The sequence below is a fragment of the Apis laboriosa genome, unplaced genomic scaffold (assembly GCF_014066325.1).
Source record: "Apis laboriosa isolate Shangri-la unplaced genomic scaffold, ASM1406632v1 scaffold5_cov152, whole genome shotgun sequence".
Classification (NCBI taxonomy): domain Eukaryota; kingdom Metazoa; phylum Arthropoda; class Insecta; order Hymenoptera; family Apidae; genus Apis; species Apis laboriosa.
This window is the reverse complement of record NW_025223857.1, coordinates 998897-1022393: the sequence shown is the minus strand read 5'-3', so window position 1 is coordinate 1022393 and position 23497 is coordinate 998897. Positions and strand designations below refer to the sequence as shown.

Below are 23497 nucleotides of genomic sequence, written 5' to 3'. Positions count from 1 at the left end.
TAGATACTAAGCTTTGTATTCAATTATTTTTATTTACAAAGTAATATTATCATAATATGCAATCATCTATGTGTACAATGCGAAGAAAACACTATAATATTTATCCATTATATAATATATAGATATATATTTTATGTATTGTTTAAATATTATATTGAAAGAAAGTTATACATGTTTTATACAATTAATCTTATGAAATTTTTAAAATAAAGTAGAGCACTATTATATCATCTATTTTATTAACATTCCATAATTTAGAGAGTTTCGATATAATATTTAAATATCGACTACGACACTTTATAAAATGATTTAAATATATTTTGCGTGGTATGATAGATTTATCATTTATTACAAGCGTGTATTTTTTTAAGCATATTAATTGCTATATACTAAGAAATCTATTACGTAGTACTGTTGCTTAAATATTAACACTGCAATCATTGTTTTACATATAATATAAAACAAAATAAATGAATAATATATGAGTTTCTTTTATCGTAGTATAGTTTCATTTTCATCATCAGAAAGCAAATACAAAGATACATAAATGTATATATAAATAAATCTTTATATAAATGACAAAAACAAATTTCTGCGTTTTTTAATAAAGAAATATAAATCCAGAGTATCCATATCATACATACATAGTAATTTTTTCCATTATATTATTTGAATAAATTAAATAAAATAAAAAAATAAATTTTAAGTGATTTCTTATAAAAAAAAAAATTAAAAATGATTGAATACGCATTTTCACATCACAAATTCATTAAAAGTCGCATCATTAAAAGTCATTTTTTTTTCAATTATTAAATGACGATGTCTAAATTACTTAAGTTATATTTGTTTTCAGGATTTCGAAAAAATTTAATACGCAATATAATAATAATTAGAACTAAGTAAGATACAATTTTGAATCTAAATGTTATTTAGCTTCAAAAAAACAAGTAGTGATCATACGTTGATGAATAAATTATTGATTACTTATTAAATATTAAATTATTATTAAATAATATATTAACATATATGTACATATATTAATATGTTTCGTAATATATATTCAAAGAAGATATAGAAGAGTATATAATCTAGACATTACTTTTCGCTACCTGCAACTCTTTTTTATTGAATTTTTTTTACAATTCAAAACTATTCCATAATGGAAATAACGCAATATTAATTATGTGCATCAAAAATTGTTTTTTTTCGCAATATTTATGAAATGCACACTTTATTATTTTCTGCGCATGCAAAAATTTTTATTACTTATCCCTATTTAACAATGGAATATTTATATATGTATATATTTCATAAATGTATATTCAAACAATACAATTTTAAATATAAAATATCGTAGTAAATTCACAATATCCAATTTGCTAAATAACAATAAATTAATTAAAATAAAGTTTTTTTTTTACAATATTTATCGCATTTTTAATTACTAATATATGTTATTTCAATTCTATGTCTAAGTACAAATATACAATGATAAAATTAATTTTTAACAATGGAAGAATATGAATAAATATTAATTTTAATAAAACAAAAATAAGATGTTATGATATTTGTAATTAAATGCACCGTCATTTTCAGTTTCCAACAATATGAATATGTTCAATCTTCTTTATAAAATATAATTAAAATTTTAAATTGTAATTTAAATACAATTTTACAGAAATTAAAATTTAAGAAAAACAAGAAAATTCAATATACAAAATACATCATTTTCCGAAGATTATAATATGCATACCATATTCATTATTCTGATACTCTGGCAGTGTAAAGATAACTGACGATCTATCGTTTTGTTATAACAATTCCAAGTGAAACATAGATACAGAATCGAATGATATTGTTATTGAAAGTAGTAATCTATATAATAACATAATTTGTAATTGTTTTTCGGTAACTATAAAATCTTATATATTGCATTTATATATATATATTGTTATTGTTAATAATTACTTCAAGTTATTAATAAATATTAACAAATTTTAAAAATATTATATAAAATTATACATCTACTGACTAATGAATAAACATAAATTATTTTTGATTGAATAATTAATTGCAATTGCATGCTGCAAAATGAAACTGCACAAGCTGTAGTTTCTGGCAAGCTATTTATATATTTATAAATGTGAGAATATCAACAAAGTTTAAATATTATTTATTTCTATATTTAATTTTATGCCTTGTATATGGGCATTTTAAATTAACTACTAATGATCGTAGAATATTTGAAGTTCATTTCTCTCTTTTTTTTTTATATTTTTTAATGACAATATTCTATAAATTCATGATAATTTAAATGATGAATGTAATAGTTGCCAAGAGAGCAAGGAGATGTTATGAAAAATATATTTGGGTACAAAAACGAAACTACTTTACAAGTTCCACTGAAAGCAGGATATGACTTAAAAAAGAATACATATAGAATTGGATTAATAATATCATCGATAAGAAATAGCACAAAATAGGAACAACCGATCAGCGCAGATCTGGATTATCGTCAACTTGCTTTTTAATACGTAATAATACTGTTGTGTACCACTGATCCAATCGTGAAATTGAATCATATTCCTTTACTGCTTCTGTAAAACCTTCGAGTTGTTGTTCCTCGATATGTTCTATTAATGTCTGAAATTGAAATTGAAACATCTTTAATTGAAATCGAATCGAAAAATAACTTCGAATTTTTTTCAAATATACAAAAGTTTTATAACATTTAAATAAAAAAATTTATTATCTTTCAATAAAATCTTTCAAATTCTTTATCTTTCAAATTCTATATTTTATACCTTTATCAATTTGTACTCTCTAGAATCTTGGAATGCAGGATATTGTTCTTGATAACGTTCAATTGCATGTTGAGCATTTAATACATCAACGCATAAATGACATAGCGCTGCTCGGAAAAAATATTCTTTTGCACTATATTTCAACAAAGAACTTTCTAAAGATGCAGATGCAACCTAGAAAATAGAACTTGATAATCTTTTCTTTTTCTGCAATAATTTAAAATAATAAAAATTTTTAACTTACCTGTTCATAAATTTGAATAGCTTTTTCATAATTTTCAAGTTGTGCAGCATATTGTGCAACTTTCAAAAGACATTTATTTGCAGAGGAATTGCTCTCTTCTCCACGAAAATAATCAGCAGCTTGCTCATAATGGTGAACTGCTCTCTCAAGATCTACAGCTTCACTTTCATACATCTCAGCTATACTTTGATGATGTTTGGCTGCCATTGTGAATCGACCCATATCAGTGTAAATTTCAATTGCCTTTAATAGACAACTAATTGCCTCTAGAAAAGATATAAAATAATAGATTTATATTTTTATTTATACTTTTTATCTTTTTAGAAATATATATCACTATCATTATACCATTTATATTAGATTTTTTAAAACAATTAGCAGCATCTACATAATTAGTAGCTGCATCATGACGATTGCCTGCTTTAGCATGTAACTCTGCTGCTTCATAAAATGCACTTCCTGCAGAACTCCAATTCTTTGCCATCTTGAACATATTTGCAGCACGTTGATAACATTCTACAGCTTCTTCAAACTTTGATGATCCTCTATAAGTAAATATAATAGTAATATAAATAATAAAAATATGTAAATAATTAAAACTTATATTAATAACTTGTATTATTATATATATATGTATATATATGAAACATAAATGATATATGAAAAAAAAGATATTAAAAGTTATCAAGTAACAAATATTGTATCTAAAAGTAGAAATATAATAAAAAATGAATATAAAATATTAATACGTCAAACGATTAAAATAGTTAGTTAAAAGATAGTATATATTTTCATGTTTTTCGATTTAATTTAGTTTTTGATATGCTATATCGTTAATAGAAATTATTACATATACAGATATATATGTGAAAATGCGTAGAAATGAATAATCTATTGAACGGTAAAGAAAAAGATATAAAGAAATTAATTATTTTAACAAAAAAAAAAAATTACGTTTCTTTTAACTATAAATCAAAGTAAATGAATAATACATATTGAAATTGCAGATTTAGTAGTGGATGAGTTCAAGTAAATCGATGTCATAAACGTACCCAAATAGCGAACCGAAGAAGCCCTTTGAAGATGTTAACTTTTTTTCAGCCTCCACTAATAATTGCATTGCCTTCTGTTCGTTATCAGCCATGGTTATATGAAATGAATCTTGACACTTGTAATATCTTTAAAAATGTTTTAAATCATAAACTTCGCACAAATATTCACCTCCCATAAACCGACGTCACTAGTCAATGAAAATGAATCAAGTGTCATCAGTGACAGAATTACCAACATTTAAACAGAAACATTTAAGCCTGATTCATAATAATATTTTAATATTTGCTATCAGAATTACTCATATTTTTATATTTAATAATGATTTTATCAAGAATATTAAAAATATTTTATTGATATTAATGATTAAAAAAAAATAATCAAAATAAAAATTATCTTGAAAATAATTTAGAAAAATTAAATACGCAAAAAATTAATACTTTAAATTTTAAAATATTGGCAACAACGGCGGTAAAAATTATTTTGTATTTATTCCAGAAACAATATTAAGAACAAAGTGGAATTTCAATTTATTAAAATATAAATTTAAAGATTATAGATAAATATATATAGTTATAAGTAAATATAGTTTATAAATAGATATAGTTTAAATTAAAATAGAATTGAAAATGTCAGGAGTGTATAAACAAGCATTAAAATCTTTACAACCTGGTATGCAAAATGCACTTGTAATTGGTATAATTGTAAATAGTTTCAATATGAAAACGATTGATGCTACACGAACGAGATGTATGAATTTTATTTTTTCTTTTCTTTGAATTAAAGTTTTGCATGAAAATGACAAAGTTTTTCATGAAATATCTATATAATTTTATTAATTTATATATTATAATAATTACAGTTAACAATGGCGATCGAAGTGTATGGACATTCACGTTACGTGATTCTTTAGAGGATTCTATAAACGTAACTATATGGGGCAGTATACAATTTGTTAAAAAATTGTTTTCCAGTTTTCATATTGGTAGCGTAGGTTTGTAATAATAAATTAAAAATAATAATATATGTAATTAAATTATCAAATAAAATTTAAATTCAAAATTTGAACTAAATTTAAATGTTTGAATTTAATTTGAGTGTAAAATATTTGAATTTGAATATAAATTTACTTTAAACTTGAATTATGCGCTGCATATTTTCTTTTTTCTTCTTTTAATTTAATAATTTCTAATTCTTTTACTTTTTGATTTTTTTATACATTCATTATACACATATCAAATTAAACTATATATAAATTTAAATTAAATTGACTTACAGTGGAGGTAATTAATCCAAAAGTAATCGCGCGTCGTCCAGAAGACAGGAATGAACTTTTCATGCCGTGGGTGTCCAGCGCATGTAGCTTGACCGTAAACGAGGGCAACGCGTTAGTACAAATTCATGATGCACCAACACGCGCAAAATATGAACCTTTACTGATGCTCCCGATTAAGAATCTGAACGGACTACGAACTTTGAAAAGCATTTTTGAGAACTTAGAAGCGCTACGCGATCAATATGTCGACATCTTGGTGGTTGTTACCTTTGTATGTTTTAAAAATCATATTTATTTAAAAATCATTTAAGGATATTGATAAAAATTTTGTTTTAAATTTATTTTTATTAATATTATCTTAAATATAAGACAATATTTTTAAAAAAGATTTTTTAAAAATCTATCTGCGTAACTTTATAAGAAAAACATTTTGAATTGAAATATTTTAGATATTTCGAAATTTTTGTTTTTATATCACTTTTTACTTCAAAACTTATGTAAAATTCGTATTGAATAGATCAGTGATATTCGAAATGTGATAACACGTGATGGCAGGGACATAAAGTTCCGTAATTTTGAAGCAGTAGACGGATCCACGGATGAAGTAGTGTCTTTAATACTTTGGGAAGATGAATGGATCGAAAAAGCAGCTTTATGGGAACCTAAACGTACTGTACTCCTTCTTGTGGATGTTCGTATCGCATACGACAATTTTAAAAAAAAAATTGTTTTATCTACAGGTTGTAATTCAAAAAATTGAATTTGAAGAAAAATTTTCATATAATTTTAACTTTTTTCTGACTTTGTTTATAAATTTCTAGCTAAAAAAACGATGATTACCGAAAATCCAAATATATCGCAAACTACGACTATAAGAAACGCGGTACAATTTTACGAACATGATATTATGTCCGGAAACTTTGTGACACCAAATCGTAAGCATATATAAGAAGAATCATTTTTTATTGAGATTTATATTGCTTTATATTTTTTTAATTTTATATTTACTTTGAAACAATATTTTGATTTCAAAAATTATAATAATTTAATTTTTTATTTTTCTAGCGGATACGATTACGAGTGTTATGACTATTCAAGAAATTTCGGAAAAGCTAAACAGAAAATCAAAACAAGGAGAAAGAATTCAATTTGCTACGATTTTAAAGGCTTACGTAATGGATATAAATGTGGAAAATTTAAATCCTGGAATAATATCTATAAGATGGTTAGTGCATTTCCTTTTTTTCCTCAATATTTTTTAATAGTTCGTGTTTTTTAGTGCTTTATGTAAGAAAATCATTCCTGATAATCGAGATTCGTGTATGAATCTCGAATGTCCTTCAGGCAACGGAACTCGCGTGCCTTTAAATATAATGAGCCTTAATCTAAAAGTCAATTTAAGAGACAGCACAGGATATCTTATTGGTTGTCGATTATTCGGAGATGCAGCTGAACGTGTCCTTGGTTGCACAGTTAATGAATTTCAGGTTTGTTAATGTTTTTTATTAAAGTATAATAATTTAATTTATTAAAGTATAATAATTTTTTAAATTATAATAATTTTAATTCAGTATTTTTTAATAAATTTTATTAGGAGATGATACTTCCTCAACGCACTGAATTAAAATGGAAATATACATTAGAAAAATGCGATATACGATTGCACGTTCTCGGTCCAACGTCCACTTTTCCAAATGCTATATATAATATCCTATCGATTTGTCGAATTCAAGAAAATGAAGAAATAGAGGAAGATAATCAGCTAATCAATGATGATTTTGTCTCGAATGACTATTGAATTCTTCAAAAAGTTATTATTTTCCAATTAATTATAATATCAAAATATAATAATATATATATATATATTATTTATTTATAATTTTATTTTTTTTATTTATTTATAGACATTTCAAAAAACTAAAAATTATATTTTCTTATTATAATATTAAACATTAAAGAAAAAAAGAATAAATGTATATATTTAATTAATGTATTTTGTTAATTTTTTATCTATTTCAATTTTAATCAACTGATTAATATTTCCTGATTGGTTGCATTTAAAGACCAATGTTTTATAAATATCGTGCAAAAAGTATATCATTGAAATTTTTTTTCTACAAAGTAATTTATATAATTTAATTTTGTATAATTTTCTATAATTATTTTAATAATAAAAATAAAATGGAAATAGAAGAACCAATAAAAGAAAATGCTGTAGAGGTTATTAGGGAAGGATTGAGAGAATTGATTCATATAGAAAGAAAGGAAAATCGTATGAAAACAGTAAATAAAAGTCGTGTGGCTTTAGGAAATATTATAACGAATTCATCTTTTACAACAGAATTTGTAATTGAAAAAGCAAAAGCTCTTAAAAAAAAAGCATTATCTATTGAAGAGTATAAAGAGCTTCAAAATGCCCTTATTCAGGTAATAATTCAAATGCATTATAAATAATAAATATACTAATGTTATAATATTTTTTTTATTTTTTATTAGAGTGAAGAAAATGTTAATTCGTTTTTAAAAGTGGATAACGTCTTATTTGCACTGGTACGTGATTTCTCTAGTAATGACCCTGTTTTACAATTATGTGCTATTAGTTGTTCTTGTAATATAGCACTTGGAAATGCTAAAGCATGTACTTCATTAACGAAAAGTATTGGACCATATCTTATTACAAAATTAGATACTTTAAATTATTCTTTATTGGTAAGTTAAAAAATTAAAGATTATATTACAATTATGATGTAAAAATATTTGAAATAATATATTTTTTCTCATTAGGAAATATGTATATGGACAATAGGAAATTTAATTTCAGGAAGTAATAAAGCATTTGAAATTCTTCATGCCCAAGATTGTTTGAAATATATTATATCCTTGATGTACAATTGTGATAATGTAATTGTGTCTTCAGTAGCTTATACTGCTATGCATTATGTACATATTGGTTTTCAATACATCTTGTAATGACTATTTTTATTATTTCTTATTTTTTTCATTTAATTTTTAAAATATATTTTAAAATATTCCATCAATTGTATGAATATTTTTAGAAAAGAAGAAATTATTGAACTTATCAATGCTACTATAAAGAGAAACTTTACATTTGAAGATTCATATTTTATTTGGTTGCTTGCATTATTATCTTCAGAAATATCATGTCACATATATTTATATTCTGCAATCCCTTTGATAATTGATTATTTATATGAAAATAGTATAAACAATATCACATCAATAATAGAGGTATGTATTTGTCTCAATGGTAATATATGTTTATATTATATAAATACTGTATATATAAGTATATATAAATACTATATACTATATATAATACTAAAGTTCTTTTTTTATTATAGATCACAGCATGTATAAGAATATTAGCTAATACCATACAAGAAACATCTGGACAATTCGCAAAGTTTCTATTGGAAAATTCAAAATATTCACTATCAAATTTAAAAACATTATTAAATAAATTGCTTTTATGTCAGTATGTGCATATTAGGAAAGAAACATTATGGCTAATAGGTAATAATAATAAAGATGTTATTGTTATAAAATTAATTGTTTGGTATAACAAATTTAAATGAAAAATTAAATATTTTGCAAAAACAATTTTTAGGTAATCTTTATAATCACAATTCTGTTGATATAAAAAAAATTATACAAGAAGTTATTTCTGAATCAGTTTTGAAGCAAACAGTCTTATATACAATTCAACAGTATCAATAAATGCAAACTCTATTAGTTAAATGATTATGTGTAAGATACATAACTTGTGTAAGATATATAATATTTACATATATATAATATTAATAATAATTATAAATAATAAGTCTTTCTTCCTGATTTTATATTTTATATTGTATAAAAATATTAAATTATTGATAATATTTAACGATCTTTCATTTGTTTCAATAATTCATCTTAACAGGAATAAATTGTCGTCCTAACTCTATGAAAGTATTTTTCTCTGATACATCCTCAATACAAGGTATTTTTATTATATTAAAGTATATGCGACCCATAATATGTGCTGTCGGATGTGTCGTGGCTTTCAAACAATGATATAGCGCTTCATCACATACACAATGTGACCTAGAAAGGTAAAAAGTTTATTTCCATTACCATTAATCGCAAACAATCTCTCTAAGAATAAGATAAGTAATATTTTTATAATATTTTCATACTTGGTATATACGGAATAGTTTGTAAGATTATATCGTGTTTGTTGACCTCGAATTTTTACAGGACAAAGATCATGACTGCGACAACATCTGAAAAAATTAAACATATTGAAAACCGTATATTAATTAAACATAATTTTCTAGTAATTTTAAATCTATTTTGACGTATATTGACCTATCAATTTGAACTTCTTGACCCAAATCGTGATAATTCTCGGCTATGTCCCCGGCACCACACCATTTTGTACCTATGAAATCATCAAAATTTATATCAAAATATAGATAAAATTATAAATATAACAAGAAAGTCTGCAATAATCACGAACCTGGTAAGATACCTGAGAGAAGAGACAAAACATTACTCATTCCATGATTATCTTTATTTACACTGTTTGATGTCGTTGTAGACAACTTTTCGTGCTGCATTTTGTCCAATAATTCGCATTGTTGTATAAGTTTCGTCATTTGTGAGAAAGATACCAGCTGAGGAATTACTATGGATGACAAATTCCTCAAAACTTCATTGGCTTCATCTTGCTCGCTATAAATACCGATGTATTTTTTTAATTTGTGCATAAATATTGATTTCAATCTAATCCAAAGTACTTACTATACTTCGATCAAGTTGCAATTATGCAATTCATTATTATTAATGCCAAGATCAATCACTGCCACGGTCTGATCATGATAATAAACAGCTCTGATCTCATTTCTGTCGAACGTATCGGCCTTCGAAATACCATTCAATCCTTTGAAAGTGTTTTTGAAGAAGATCGGTTGCTGAATACTGTTAGAAATGATCGCCGCAATCAAGAACAATATCCATCCTGTGGAGCTCATGATTTAAATCGTATTGCACTACGAATATTATCTTGTTTATATGATCATATTAATCACATTCTCGAACTTATCATGCTGAAAATCGTTAGATCACAGATAGATTAAGGAAACAGAAATTAAATTAATACAAGTGAAACATGCGTTGCATTGCAGATTTGATCAGTGCCTTTGTTACGAATGGAATCAATTCTTATCGCCTTGAATTCTGAATAAGAAATAAATTTCTATGAATTTTTATTTATTAATTTAATCGCTTATTTAAACATTCGTTTTTAAGAATTTTTTTCTGTTCAATCGTAACTAATGTAAAAATAGTTAAATTTTTATAAAATATAAAGATATAATATAAAAGTTTTCGTAACTGAATATTAAGAAACAAAAATGAAAAATTATAATTATTTTTTATCATTTCATAGAAATATTTAATTGTTAAATCATGTTTACTGAAGAAGAAAAAATACAAGAAAAAGGAATAAATATAATGGAATATTTAAATATAGGTTACATAACATTCAAACAAAATATAGCGTTTTATGTAAATTCCTACATAAAAGCGAAAATTTAATTTAGTTTTGTACATATTTTCTGATACAATTTAATTATTAATTCAATCTTAACAAAACTCTAATATTAAAAAATTAAATATATATAATCACTCGTATTTAAATTAATAAAGCATATAACATATTATACACTCGTTTGGCTATATTATTTTATACAATATATGTGAAAAGTGATACCTGAGTTTTTTCTTTTCTCTTCATTCTTGTGCTCCGATTCACATATTGATCACACTCTTGATAAAAAGTAACAACACTCTATATCTTATTATTAGAATTTCTCACCTATAAAGATTTAATATTTAGCTGCAAACAGTTGATTGCAAACGGAACATTTACAATGCATGCAGTAATATTAAGAAATTGAACGTCAATGCCAATTGTCTCGATCGATTCAGAATTTCTACAATACTCGACAAATTTCTGAATATCTCTCGAAGAAACAACTTTAAACTGCGCCGATGGAACGAGTATCTGGCGGGAATTAACTGGCGTCCCTCTACCGTGATCTATCGATCTAAAGAATTCGCAAGTATACCTGTTCAGACCCCTCCATTTTCATTCTTTTATCAGTTACAAAGTATCGTCCAACAATATGCACGAATTTACTTGAAGGAGGGGGAACCCAGATTCAGAAAGACTAGGACGAAGAAAGTAGGACGAAAAGTAGAAAATCGTCTGGTTAGTGTGTACATATATGGTTAATTTTTACATTATGTTTCTGATAATCTCAAAAATTTACATGATTTGCATTCGAATATTGAAAATAATTAAAATGTTATTTTTATATACATGTATTATCTTTAATTTCAGTTATTTAACGAGTATAATAATATAACGATTAAAATTTATAAAAACTCGTTTAAATTACATATAAAAAATAAAGAAATAATTTTGTTCATCGTTTCTCCATTAATTTCTTTGTTTTTTAAAATTTATAACTGACCGTATAACTGATCGTAATATACCAATAAGCAATGATAAACGCGAGCAATTTACAAGATCTTGAAGTCAATATATGGATACAGTCGATACGTCGACGTGCAGTAATATTTCGTTAAGATTGACTTGACTTCAAGGGCTGTTGCTCGTGAGCGGACGCGTTCGTCTTGGAGGCTGCATTCATGGGATATTGGTTTCCAATCCGAGTAGTGCTTAGTGTGATACTAATAGGCGTAGCGTTCGAAAGTTGTTGTCGAACCGGACATTGTCGGTAGCCTGGAATATGGCAACATACAAATATATTTAAAATCAAAATAATTACATTAATGAACTTATCAATTTAATAATGTATATTGTAGAGTAGTTTTTTAAGTATTACCAAAGTTAATGACAAATATCGTAAGTCTATGTACAAATTGTCAAAATTAAAATAAAAGACGATTCAATAAGAAAAAAAAAAAAAACATATTTAGTGTCAAATTTAGTCTATTAGTACTTTTCTACTTTTTCAACATTATTTAACTTTAAAATATTTTCAAGTAATTTTAAATAAGTTTTGTTCGTAAACTTGAATTATACTATGAATTATTTATATTGCTCTATGATCCTATGACGTTTTGCATAATTAAATAATTTTAAAAATTTTATTTTTAATAATTATTTTTAATTGTGAAGCTTAATTTAAGATATAAAGAAATGTTTACCAGCATGATGAGGACCGGAACAATGACAGCAAATAGGATTGTTTCGAGGTCTGGGACAAAACTCAACACTATGTGGTTCTCCACATCGAACGCAACGTGGCAAGTGTCTACAGTTGGCAGCCATATGCCAGAATCCCTGGCAACGATAACACTGGAGAACACCGTCCCCTGTTTGAAAGTTAGATGCTTCGAGAAAGTTGCTGACTATTCCTGGTCCTGCCTGCAACGGTCCACCAGTACTTCCGGTTCCTCCGCGCCACCAACGCTCTGGGATGGCACTGAATCGAGCAGCACCGAAAAAGTCCAGTCCTTGACGCAATAAGAGTTCGTAATGTCCAGCATCTAATACCTAACAAGAATATTTTAAGTAATACCATCAATCTCAATAATAACTTAACTTTCTATTAAAAATATTTATAACAAAAAATTATTAAGATCGTAAAATTAAATATGAATATAACAAAATTATATATAAATCATTCCTAGATTATTATAACAGTATAATATTAAATTAATCAAATTATCATACGATATCAGCGATTAAAATTACCAGTTTTTTTTTAGTAAAAGTCTTTTTTTTTCTCTCCTTATCATTATTTTGTTAACTTTGAACTATTACCTCAACGCGTATATATTGTCGCCAACGTTCAACACTTCCTGTTGCAATTCCTTGTTTCATTAATGCAGAATTTATATCCTGTAAAGGAATAGCCCAGGGTACATCGCGAAGAAGAACCGCTTGTCTATAACGAGAATCTTTCGCTGAAAATCGAGCCACCTAATTTGAAGGAAATAAATTTAAAAAAATTAAATTTCATTTAATTATAAAAATGTATAAAAATATATAAAAATAGAAAATAATTATAAATAAATACATAAATAAAATCTTCATGATCAAATTCTTTAAACACGAAGATTTAATGATTCATGTTGTGCAAGTTTTGTTATCTCTATTTTCTTGCATAAGAGAAAGCGAAAGGAAAACGGCAATTACGGTTGTGAAGCAGCGATTATGTGGGCAATGATGTTATATATGATTTACTTTTGAATTCAAGAGTTTTTTATTTTGCAAAGAATATAATAACAAAATTGAATAACAAATCAAATTTCAAGGTAAATTATTAATAAAATTAAATAGTATTTAACACGTTTATTTTATGTTTTGAATTTAAATCGGTACATATTTTACGATATATATATAAGTTACAAATAAGGAATTGGAATGGATAGGATAATAAATACTTGTACAGGTCCTTCGAAAACACGTGCCAAATCGCCACGTTGCAACAATTTTTCTGCATCAGCTTCGCAAGTAAATGCCGCAATCAAACCACAAGGTGTTTCAGACACGTGCCAGGCTGCTAAGGGGTCGGATGCGCGGATTACCTCTTCTAGATTAGAACGTAGCAGCTCGCCACCTGGCATAACTTATTCGTCAAATCTAACAAGTTCAAGATATCAAGGAAAAGTAGGGAAACTATTGTTTTAAAACAATTTATATTGAAAAAAAAACATTTCTCAAATATAACAAAAAAAAAAATTTTCCTATCAATATAATGATAACCAAATATCGATTGTATAATTCAAGAAAGTTATCGCTTCAAAAAAGAAAAAATATAAAACAATTAAAAAAATCATTTGCATTTTGCAAATGTGTGTGTGTGTGTGTGTGTGTGTGTGTGTGTGTGTGTGTGTGTGTGTGTGTGTGTGTGTGTGTGTGTGTACGTGCATATATATATATATAATATGAAATCAATATATAAGCGGAAAATTTGTTAAATAAGTAGCAACTTGCCACTTTGTATTCCTTGCACTTGACCTTGTGGCCCGACAGCACGCGAGATATACAAAGAACATGTAAACTCTTCTTGGCAAGATACACGTGCCCGTGCGTTACAAACGTCATCTGATGAGGTATTCGCTACTGCGACCGTAGTCTGCATCGTTGTCTCAACTTTTTTATTCTCTTGAGAGCATTCCTCCTCCATCCTGTGCACTTTGTGCACCATCGAACGTACCCCTAAAATAAAAACGTAAAATAATGTAAAATTCATAAAGATTTTTTTCAATAATACCGAATAATTAGAATTTTTCTTTAGAATTATTAGATTGTTTTAAATTTGATATCAAATTTTATTTATGTCAAAAGTTTTAATATTTTTTTCTTTTGAAATATAATATCTCTTCAAAATATACATTTTGGAAGTATAATGCTTTAATGAATAATAAATATATGTATTTTTAAAATAAATTACATATATATATAAACTACATACATATATATAAGTGACATGTATTAGAAATAATATGTTTAAATACGTGATAACACGTACATAAAGCAACTTTATTGGCAGGTAATTGTTATCATTGCAATAAAACTCTAATTATCGATAATGAGATAGGCATATAAGTGTTTGATAATGCAAGGTTATAATTACATATTTCTCAGTATGCAAATATGATCTAAATATACAAAGTTGTAGAAAACAAAGTAAAAAATTCAATTGATACTCAGATTCGTTTATTCACCACATTGACACAATCGTTCAATGCAGGACATCCGATTTATAATGCGATCAAAAGCATACATTTGACATTCAAACTTTCACAATTGGTAGCAGTATGCGTACCAATTTCCTTTCACTTATGCACGCAGATTATTGTTTTTAATCACTTTATATCGTGTAAAAAATGTCGATAACATTAAATCACCTTAGACGTTTTTTCCGCTGGTCGTATTTTCGGAAAAGGAATTCTGGGCCAAAGAAGACATGGCCCAATGCTGGCGCCATTAATCAGCCTCTTTCACGATCACAACAATATCGACTCTCTTTTTTCTGAACTATGTATATCTACTGTCGCTTTTTCGATATAGATATTTAATCCATGTCTTTAATCAGTTTTTCAAAATTCAATTTTGAAATTCATCGTGTTCCTTTTCTATTAACAGGTATCATCCTATATATATTTAATATTATAAAAAATCGACTTATAATATTGATTTGATATATGATTTTATAATTAATATGAGCTAATATATTTTGAAAAATATATTAGTTTTTAAATTCAATATTTTATTATTCAATAACAATTATTGCAAAAATATAATTTCTGTCAAACGAGCTCGTTTGTATAATTATTGTTTGTATAATTATTATAACAACAAATGTAAAAGAAAAAAGGATTTTGCTTATATCTGGTGCGCTAGACACATATATTATTTTACTATCGTTCTAAGTGGGGGTTGTCGCTGGTGGTTGGATGGCGGAGCATCGCGGCAGCATATGCGCACAAAGACGTGACAGCAATTATTACGGCTGTGTGCGCGTTCGTGATTATCGAAGGCCTCTAGGAAAATGGCCGAAACACGTAATCCACCGGTGTTTTCCCCAAAAACTCTTTACCAATTGAGTGTATTAGCGATAGCAAACAAGTTTCTAAATTTGAGGAAGTATCTTCCCGATTTACCGAATGATGTATTGTTCGATGTTTACTATCAGGTAAATGTCAAATTATGTTGTCGATTAGAACGCTTTTTTACACAGTAATAAATATATTTTTTTTTTTAACTTAATCAAAATTTTTTCTATTATCAAGATTATTGCAAAATGAACGATTTATTTTCATGAATTTAATTTTTTGTTTCGCACATTCATAAAATAATATCGCATGTTCAATCAAAACATTCAAAGTATCATAACACTGTATTGTGACAGTTATACTTATTTGACAAAAATGTATTTTGACATTATGTACATCGATAAGATTATATAGAATTAGATTTAATTTATGAAATAACAGTAAATAAATTTAAATGATTCAATAAAACGGGGTTATAAAATGATATATATCATATGTTTAACCTATATTTATTATATTTTACTTTTTTATTTTGCATATATTTACAATGCAATATAATGATTCATAAAATAGAAACACGATTTGCTAAATATAAAAAATACTTTGCTCATGCATAAATTTTCACAATAACAAATCAATTTTTTTTTAATAAATTTTATATATTTATTCTGTGATGGACATGATCTCGTATGAGTTATGCGAAATTATATTTTGACAAGTGCGTAAAAATCAATTTATTTGTTTTTTTTATTTTTAAAATTTTTTATCAATTACTTTAAAGAAACTGCAACATTTTTATAACTTATGTAATTAAATATTTATAATTTGATAGCTAATACTTTCTAATTAAATATATAATAAATTTTCTAAAATGTGATTATTACATAATTTACATTATAAATCAATATAATAATGCAACAACAACAAAAATAATCCATTAAATATTTCATTTTTACAGTTGTATAAAGAAAAAAGATTATGTTTATTGGGAATTGACTTCAGCAATCTAGAGATTTTTTCTAAGATGTTAACAGTTACTAGCCGCCGTGTACATTTGTTACAGAGTTTTCAAGTAATTACTTATATTTATTAAAAATGCAAATAAGAAATATATAAAATTTTTTTGTATACATTTATTTTTTTTTTTTGATTTTTCAGAGTCTCATAGATCATGGAGTACGAGTAGAAGAAGAATTAAGCATCACTTATACATTATGCTATCTTGATGTTAGTGAAAATCTAGCTGCTGAAGAAAATTTAATAAATTTAGGTCTAAGAATTGGTGGATTTTTCAGTGATGCTGGTTGGTACGCAAAAAGTGAACAAGTGTTATTAGCATGCAAACAATTATGTTTTGCAAATAATTCTATACCTCAGAATTGGTGTAGAACATTAGAATGTTGTAGAAAGTAAGATATATTTTATTTATACTTAGTGTGTTTTTCAAGATTGATTTATATTTTATAATAAGCATTTAAAAATTTAGACTTTTACATGTACAAGCTGCATATTGTGAATTTTTACAAGCAGCAAAAACTCATCAACTTGCTGTAGAATTAATAGAAAGATTGAAAAATGCAGGGTATAATGATTATAATTATGCTGCTATATATACTGAATTTAGTATACTTTTTTATATGAAAAGCGAATATGACGAAGCTTATAGGTATGCACTATATCTTACTTCTACAAAATTTGTTATTTTTTTCAATTTCACTAATTTCACAATTGTTTAGATGGAGTATAGAAGCATTAAAACAGCTGAAACCTACGTTATCTGCACGCATCACTGTTGATGTTTTAAGGCAGGCAGCAAAATCTTGTGTATTAAAACGCGAATTTCAGAGAGCTGGTCTATTAATCAGACAAGCTGTATATCTTGCTAAAGAAGTATTTGGTATTGATCATCCAGTGTACAGTAATGTCCTTATAGATTATGGATTTTATTGGTTAAACTTTGATAACATAATTAACAGTGTAAATCTCTATAAGGTTCGTACGTTCGTAATATAAATCAATAAGATTATTATTATTTTATTATAATTTTTACAATTATTAATCTATTTGTTATTATTATTTGTGCATTATAATTATATGCTATTAATCTTATTATATTTCTTATTTGTTGTAGAATGCATTAGCAATTAGAATGGAAATATTTGGTAAAATGAATTTACATGTTGCATTAGCACATGAGGATTTAGCTTATGCTCTTTATGTATATGAATATAGATCTGGTGAATTTCCAGAAGCAAGGTAAATTATTATAATTTATTATTCTTAAAAATTTATTAAAATCATATAATTTTATTTCACTTTAAATGAATAGTGTTCATATTGAGAAAGCAATAGACATAATGCTAAACCTTTTACATGGGGATCATTTATTATTAGCAAGTGCAAAAAGAATAAATGCATTAATTCTCGAAGAAATAGCGTTAGATAGTACATCATCGCCATTATCGAAACAAAATCTACTATTTAAAGCTGAATGCCTTCATTTATCTGCTTTGCAATCAGCAAAAGAAGCATTTGGTGAAAGAAATGTACAAACAGCAAAACATTATGGAAATTTAGGACGTGTGTATCAGAGCATGAGGAAATGTAAGGTACATATTTCGCGTAAATATATTAATTAAAAATTTAGGACATGATTATTATATTTCATCAATAATTTTAGGAAGCTGAAGCAATGCATCTAAAAGCTATACATATTAAGGAGGAATTATTAGGACCAGATGATCATGAAGTTGGTTTGAGTATAGGACACTTAGCTTCGTTATATAATTACCACATGAACCGATATAGAGATGCTGAAAGGCTTTATTACAGGAGTATTGGAATTAGTATGTATATAATATTTTTTTTAAACTTATATGTCATTGTTTTAATTAAATTTTCATACTAGGTTTGAAATTATTCGGTAAAAGTTATAGTGGTCTAGAATATGATTATCATGGACTTTTAAATGTTTACACAAAATTAAATGAATATGACAAAATTATAGAATATGCAACAATATTAAATAATTGGAAAATGTTAAGAGATAAACACTTGGAATCAAAAGAACCAACAATTGATCCTAAAAGACGGCCACAACCAATCGAAGAAATAATTGAAAAATTTTTTTCTATGTAATATAACTGTATATTAATATTTTAATCATCATTGTCTCGGCGATTGACATAGTTAATTCCAATTTTGTTGGAGTAACTCGGGCCAAAGTATAAATAAAATCACGAGTTACATTATATGATCTAGGATATCGTAAATCATATATTTTTGACAGTATCATTAAGGTTTTTCAAACATAGTCACATGAACTTCATGTTTCTTCTTTGTACCTCATCATTTTGTATGTATTAATTATTTTTACAACTAGTTTTAGTGGCAAATCAAGAATGTTTAGAGCTGAATATTTTTTGCACCGTGATCAAATATCAGCAGCATTTAAAACATGTTTATCATTGTAAGATTTATATATATTTCAGTTGATCTACAAAATATTAAAAAGATTCTAATTATTTTTATAAATTTTAATTGTATTTTTTATTCACAAATCTTGTGAAATCAAATGTGATATGTGATGTACTGTTACTTTTTATTAAATATTTTGTTCCTATACAAATATTATAATAAATAAGAAATCTAGATAAATTTTTGGATTTCAGAATAATAAATTAAAAAATAATATGACAGGAATATGTACAGACTTGTGCTTTTAAAATAAATATAGAAATATTATATATTTACTATCTTCAGTTATATATACTATCTTTTTTCTTTTAACATAAAGAAATAAAATTAATGATTTGCAACATTCAAGAAATGAATTCTATACGAGACTTATTTTAATTATATCAATAACAAGATAATAAGTAAATTTACAAATGTGTGTGTGTGTGTGTGTGTGTATGCGTGCGCGCGCGTGTGTGTACTCATATGTGTATATATATATATATACATATATATATGTACATATATGTGTATATATATATATATATATATAATTCATATATACATTTAAAAGCTTTAATCTTTTAAATTACAGAAACATTAAGTGGTACATAATTTATTTACACAATATTTACTTTATCACTCCAGTTGTCAGGTAATAGGAATCATATCTATTCTCCTCTCATACTAACAGCATCTCTATTTTTTTCTAAAAATCATTAAATTTTTAATTAATTGTTAAATAACATTAAATATAATCCATGATATACAATTAATTGGTTTTTATTATATTACCAAATTGATATTGCACATTTTGTTGGACTCATTTTTTTTTTTAGAATATTTAATCAGGTGTATGTGGTGGTTCTTGGCTAAAATACGGTGCTGTATCTTGTACCAATAATGTATGGCAAACATCACAGACTCTGGATGGTCTTTGTTTCGGTCCACTTTTCACAACATGTGAAAGGCAAGATTGACAAAATATATGGCCACAATGACGGCAATGTACCTATATAAAGAATTTTTCAAATTTTTCATCATAAAAAAATTATATATATATATAGATATAAATTATTTATATTAACAAATTTATTAACATTATTTATTGATTATGATTACCTTTTTCTTTGTAACTGTAAAAGCAGTATGACAAGTAGGACATTCTTCTATATCTTCTTCATGCTGCCATCGTACTTCACTACCAGCTTGTCTAATTCTTTCTAATTGTACCTACAATTAATAAATAAATAAATTTTATGTTTTATTAATTGATATTATATATTCTCAGTATTCATTATACCTGTAACGATTGCGATAATCTAACAAAATCTTTTTGAACCGCTTCGCTAGTGTCTAACTCTTGTTGAAGACTGGTAACTCTTTGCCGTAATTCAGCCACTTTTAATTCAGCTTGTTTATTTTCTTTTAAAACAATATCTAATTCTTTTTCTAATCGTTCCAGTTTTTCTTCCCTTTCAGCTAGAGATCGATAATCTCGTACATATTTATCTAATTGCGTTCTATAAAATATTATTACTAAAAAATTATAATTATAAAAATCTAAGATACATATATAAAATGAATAATACCTTAATCCACTAATTTCATTTTTTAATACCAATATTTCTTGTTCCTTAACTCTACTTTCCTGTTCCATTTGTTCATGGAGCAAGGTCACTTCATATCGCAATGTTTCTTCTTTTTCTTGTGCAACTTCTTGAGCAACCTTAGCAGTAATCAAATCTTCTCGCATTTTCAAAAGACTAACATGCAGTTCCTCAACATTATTCGGCATATTGATACTCTCACTCTGCAGTTGTTGGGAATGCTTGCTATGTTTACCGACAAGATTTTCATTTTCCTTTTGTAGTCTGCAAAGATTCAACTAGATTTTCAATAAAATTTTGTCAGGAATGTTATGATAAAAAATATTATTTTATCTATGTCGAAAATTGGAAAGAACAACGAAATAAGAGTGAGAATATTATTTTAAATTTTCTTACGCGATAAGATGTTTTTGTACTTCTTCTCGACCATATGTTAATTCCACAAGTTCATCTTTCATATTTCTTTGAACTTGCTCAAAAGATCTTTTTAGTTCAATTAAAGTCTGTTGCAAAGTTTGAGAAGCAACAGTAAGCTCTGCTACTTTGATTTTAAGCTCCTCTTTCTTTTCATTCCATTTTTCTTCCATTTCTTTTCGAAATTCCACTTCTTTTGCTAAATCTTCTTTCTGCATTTGCAACATCCGCTCAGAATCTAACTGTTGCTTTTCTAAATCTTTAGCAGTTGCTTGCATCTTAACTAACTGTGCTTCATAATTTGCACACATATCACATGTTGATTCAGAAGAACCAGATTCTTGTTGTTTTTTTTGCAACTGTGTTTCTTTACATTTTTGTAATTCATCATCTGTTGCTCTTAATTTCTCTTTTAAAGCTTTAATTTCTTCCTCAAGTGGCACTACCAGCGAGCGCAAAACTTCAGCATCTTCTTGTGCCTATAAAGTAATATTTTTTAACATTTACATTATATATAACATTATATATATATATATATAATAAAATAAAAAATAAATAAAAAAAAAGAAGAGAAAGAGAAAATGAAAATATTAAACAATAATTTAAATATTTTATAATAATATATCAAATGATTTATGAACTTTTTCTGAAATGCAGTGCTATTCTATAAAGCCATTGCAGAAAAGTTCAAAAACCATACATTTTTATGCTTACGTACATATCTTTTTACCTTCCTCATGCTCTCCTCAAGATTATCAGGACCTAAAGATAAAGCATCTGCACCTAATTGAGAAACTACTTTTCGAGCTATTGTTTTTGTTACTGTAGAGAGTGATATTTGTGGACCATCTAAAGGTGGATCTCGAGGTAATTGTGATTTTAACGATGCATTTTCTTCTTGTAACTTGGAAAGAGTCATTTTTAATTTAGTCAGTTCTGTATCTAATTGCTTACGAGAACAAGAAGATTCCTCCATTGTTTCATGTATAACCCTTTGCAAAGATGCTATTTCTTCTTGTGCTTTCCTTTTTTCAATAAGTATATCATTTTGAATTTTTAAATCTGCAACAACTAGTTGACTCTTTGCTTCATCTAACTCATTTTTTAATTTGGCATTTTCTTTTTGTAAACCTGTATTATCTTGTAATCTTCTTTTTAATTCTTCTACAAATATCATACTTATTAATTTATTTCTGTTGTTATACTTATAATATTAATATGAAATAGTTTTACCTTCTTTTTGAAGAAACAATTCCTTCATCTTGGCTCTCTGAACATTGAATTCTTCTCGCATTTTGACATTTTCTAACTCCAATCTATTTATTTTTTCTTGTAGATCCTCTAAATTGCAACGAACATTTTGTTGATAAAATTTTTATATAAAGAATAAAATTGTAATTGCAATAACAATACAAAAAATTAAAATTATTTGAAAAGATAGAGATGTTCTATATTTTTAAATTTTTCAAAATTAATCAAAAGTAAAAATGTTATAAATATAAATTGGAAAAAAATAAAAATAAATGTCAAAACGTTATTGTCGAACATACCACTTCCATTCATGTTGATTGCATTATCCTGCGTATGATTTTCCATCATTTGTCGATTTTGCGTGACGAAATTGAATTTTGTTTAGGGTGGGTCACTGTCTTTCGTATAAGATAGAAAATTGTATCCTGAAACACTCCTCGGGTAAATGTTTCGATGACATTATGGCACATGTGCCAATAGCAGTCTTTAGGTTTCACTGACATTCATTCTATCAAAGAGATCAGAATCGCAATGACGCATTAATTACGCAAAATAATGTTTCATTCGCCAAAACAGAAAAATCAACCTCAACGATTTAGCGGTATGCTAGCGGTGTATTATCAGCACTTCCTCATCAATCAGTATCGATATTTTGAACAGTATAAATTCGATAATCGAGAGCTCGGAATCGATTATATCAAAATCTCGTTCAGTATTGATAATAACTTTTTTAAAAGTCAATATTTACAATACTATAATGAATACGCTGTAATTTAATATAAATCAATAATAT

The 23497-nt window shown here is 26.1% G+C and overlaps 7 protein-coding genes across 11 annotated transcripts; 3 read left to right on the top strand and 4 right to left on the bottom strand.

The window, feature by feature from the left end:
• Window positions 1–318: 318 nt before the first annotated feature.
• LOC122717936 (alpha-soluble NSF attachment protein) lies at window positions 319–4289 on the bottom strand. The gene is made up of 5 exons (XM_043942481.1): window positions 4101–4289; window positions 3397–3593; window positions 3049–3314; window positions 2805–2978; window positions 319–2643 (listed from the first exon to the last, which is right to left on the bottom strand). Exons 1-5 carry the CDS (start codon window positions 4190–4192, stop codon window positions 2494–2496), a joined length of 879 nt encoding a protein of 292 aa, XP_043798416.1. The 5' UTR covers window positions 4193–4289; the 3' UTR covers window positions 319–2493.
• A 425-nt stretch (window positions 4290–4714) lies between these two features.
• Window positions 4715–7241, top strand: LOC122718125 (meiosis-specific with OB domain-containing protein). The gene is made up of 8 exons (XM_043942843.1): window positions 4715–4848; window positions 4961–5092; window positions 5377–5645; window positions 5892–6114; window positions 6196–6309; window positions 6440–6599; window positions 6654–6861; window positions 6969–7241. The coding sequence occupies exons 1-8, from the start codon at window positions 4728–4730 to the stop codon at window positions 7170–7172; spliced, it is 1431 nt and encodes a 476-aa protein (XP_043798778.1). The 5' UTR covers window positions 4715–4727; the 3' UTR covers window positions 7173–7241.
• A 165-nt stretch (window positions 7242–7406) lies between these two features.
• LOC122718046 lies at window positions 7407–9455 on the top strand. Of its 2 annotated transcripts, none has more exons than XM_043942714.1 (7): window positions 7407–7801; window positions 7871–8083; window positions 8159–8340; window positions 8431–8623; window positions 8737–8908; window positions 9003–9160; window positions 9315–9455. In XM_043942714.1, the coding sequence occupies exons 1-6, from the start codon at window positions 7556–7558 to the stop codon at window positions 9110–9112; spliced, it is 1116 nt and encodes a 371-aa protein (XP_043798649.1). In that variant the 5' UTR covers window positions 7407–7555; the 3' UTR covers window positions 9113–9160; window positions 9315–9455. The 2 variants fall into 2 exon arrangements, with proteins under 2 accessions (XP_043798649.1, XP_043798650.1); XM_043942715.1 differs by having other exon boundaries at window positions 9003–9142; window positions 9315–9438.
• On the bottom strand, window positions 9223–11285 carry LOC122718048. 2 transcript variants are annotated; one of them, XM_043942719.1, is made up of 6 exons: window positions 11148–11285; window positions 10178–10482; window positions 9894–10108; window positions 9743–9815; window positions 9571–9657; window positions 9223–9478 (listed from the first exon to the last, which is right to left on the bottom strand). In XM_043942719.1, the coding sequence occupies exons 2-6, from the start codon at window positions 10405–10407 to the stop codon at window positions 9295–9297; spliced, it is 789 nt and encodes a 262-aa protein (XP_043798654.1). In that variant the 5' UTR covers window positions 10408–10482; window positions 11148–11285; the 3' UTR covers window positions 9223–9294. The 2 variants fall into 2 exon arrangements, with proteins under 2 accessions (XP_043798654.1, XP_043798655.1); XM_043942720.1 differs by having other exon boundaries at window positions 10178–10492; window positions 11148–11281.
• A 723-nt stretch (window positions 11286–12008) lies between these two features.
• Window positions 12009–15654, bottom strand: LOC122718047. Of its 2 annotated transcripts, none has more exons than XM_043942716.1 (6): window positions 15326–15654; window positions 14409–14633; window positions 13856–14031; window positions 13233–13391; window positions 12614–12962; window positions 12009–12185 (listed from the first exon to the last, which is right to left on the bottom strand). In XM_043942716.1, exons 2-6 carry the CDS (start codon window positions 14620–14622, stop codon window positions 12025–12027), a joined length of 1059 nt encoding a protein of 352 aa, XP_043798651.1. In that variant the 5' UTR covers window positions 14623–14633; window positions 15326–15654; the 3' UTR covers window positions 12009–12024. The 2 variants fall into 2 exon arrangements, with proteins under 2 accessions (XP_043798651.1, XP_043798653.1); XM_043942718.1 differs by having other exon boundaries at window positions 13883–14031.
• A 266-nt stretch (window positions 15655–15920) lies between these two features.
• LOC122717813 (amyloid protein-binding protein 2) lies at window positions 15921–19933 on the top strand. The gene is made up of 9 exons (XM_043942238.1): window positions 15921–16113; window positions 16932–17045; window positions 17132–17382; window positions 17460–17639; window positions 17710–17965; window positions 18105–18229; window positions 18303–18582; window positions 18654–18819; window positions 18882–19933. Exons 1-9 carry the CDS (start codon window positions 15970–15972, stop codon window positions 19109–19111), a joined length of 1746 nt encoding a protein of 581 aa, XP_043798173.1. The 5' UTR covers window positions 15921–15969; the 3' UTR covers window positions 19112–19933.
• Window positions 19934–20224: 291 nt separating this feature from the next.
• LOC122717812 (rab GTPase-binding effector protein 1) lies at window positions 20225–23376 on the bottom strand. Of its 2 annotated transcripts, none has more exons than XM_043942236.1 (8): window positions 23004–23376; window positions 22687–22794; window positions 22184–22617; window positions 21436–21932; window positions 21022–21303; window positions 20733–20952; window positions 20552–20662; window positions 20225–20441 (listed from the first exon to the last, which is right to left on the bottom strand). In XM_043942236.1, the coding sequence occupies exons 1-8, from the start codon at window positions 23050–23052 to the stop codon at window positions 20274–20276; spliced, it is 1869 nt and encodes a 622-aa protein (XP_043798171.1). In that variant the 5' UTR covers window positions 23053–23376; the 3' UTR covers window positions 20225–20273. The 2 variants fall into 2 exon arrangements, with proteins under 2 accessions (XP_043798171.1, XP_043798170.1); XM_043942235.1 differs by having other exon boundaries at window positions 22172–22617; window positions 23004–23372.
• Between the last annotated feature and the right edge of the window lie 121 nt (window positions 23377–23497).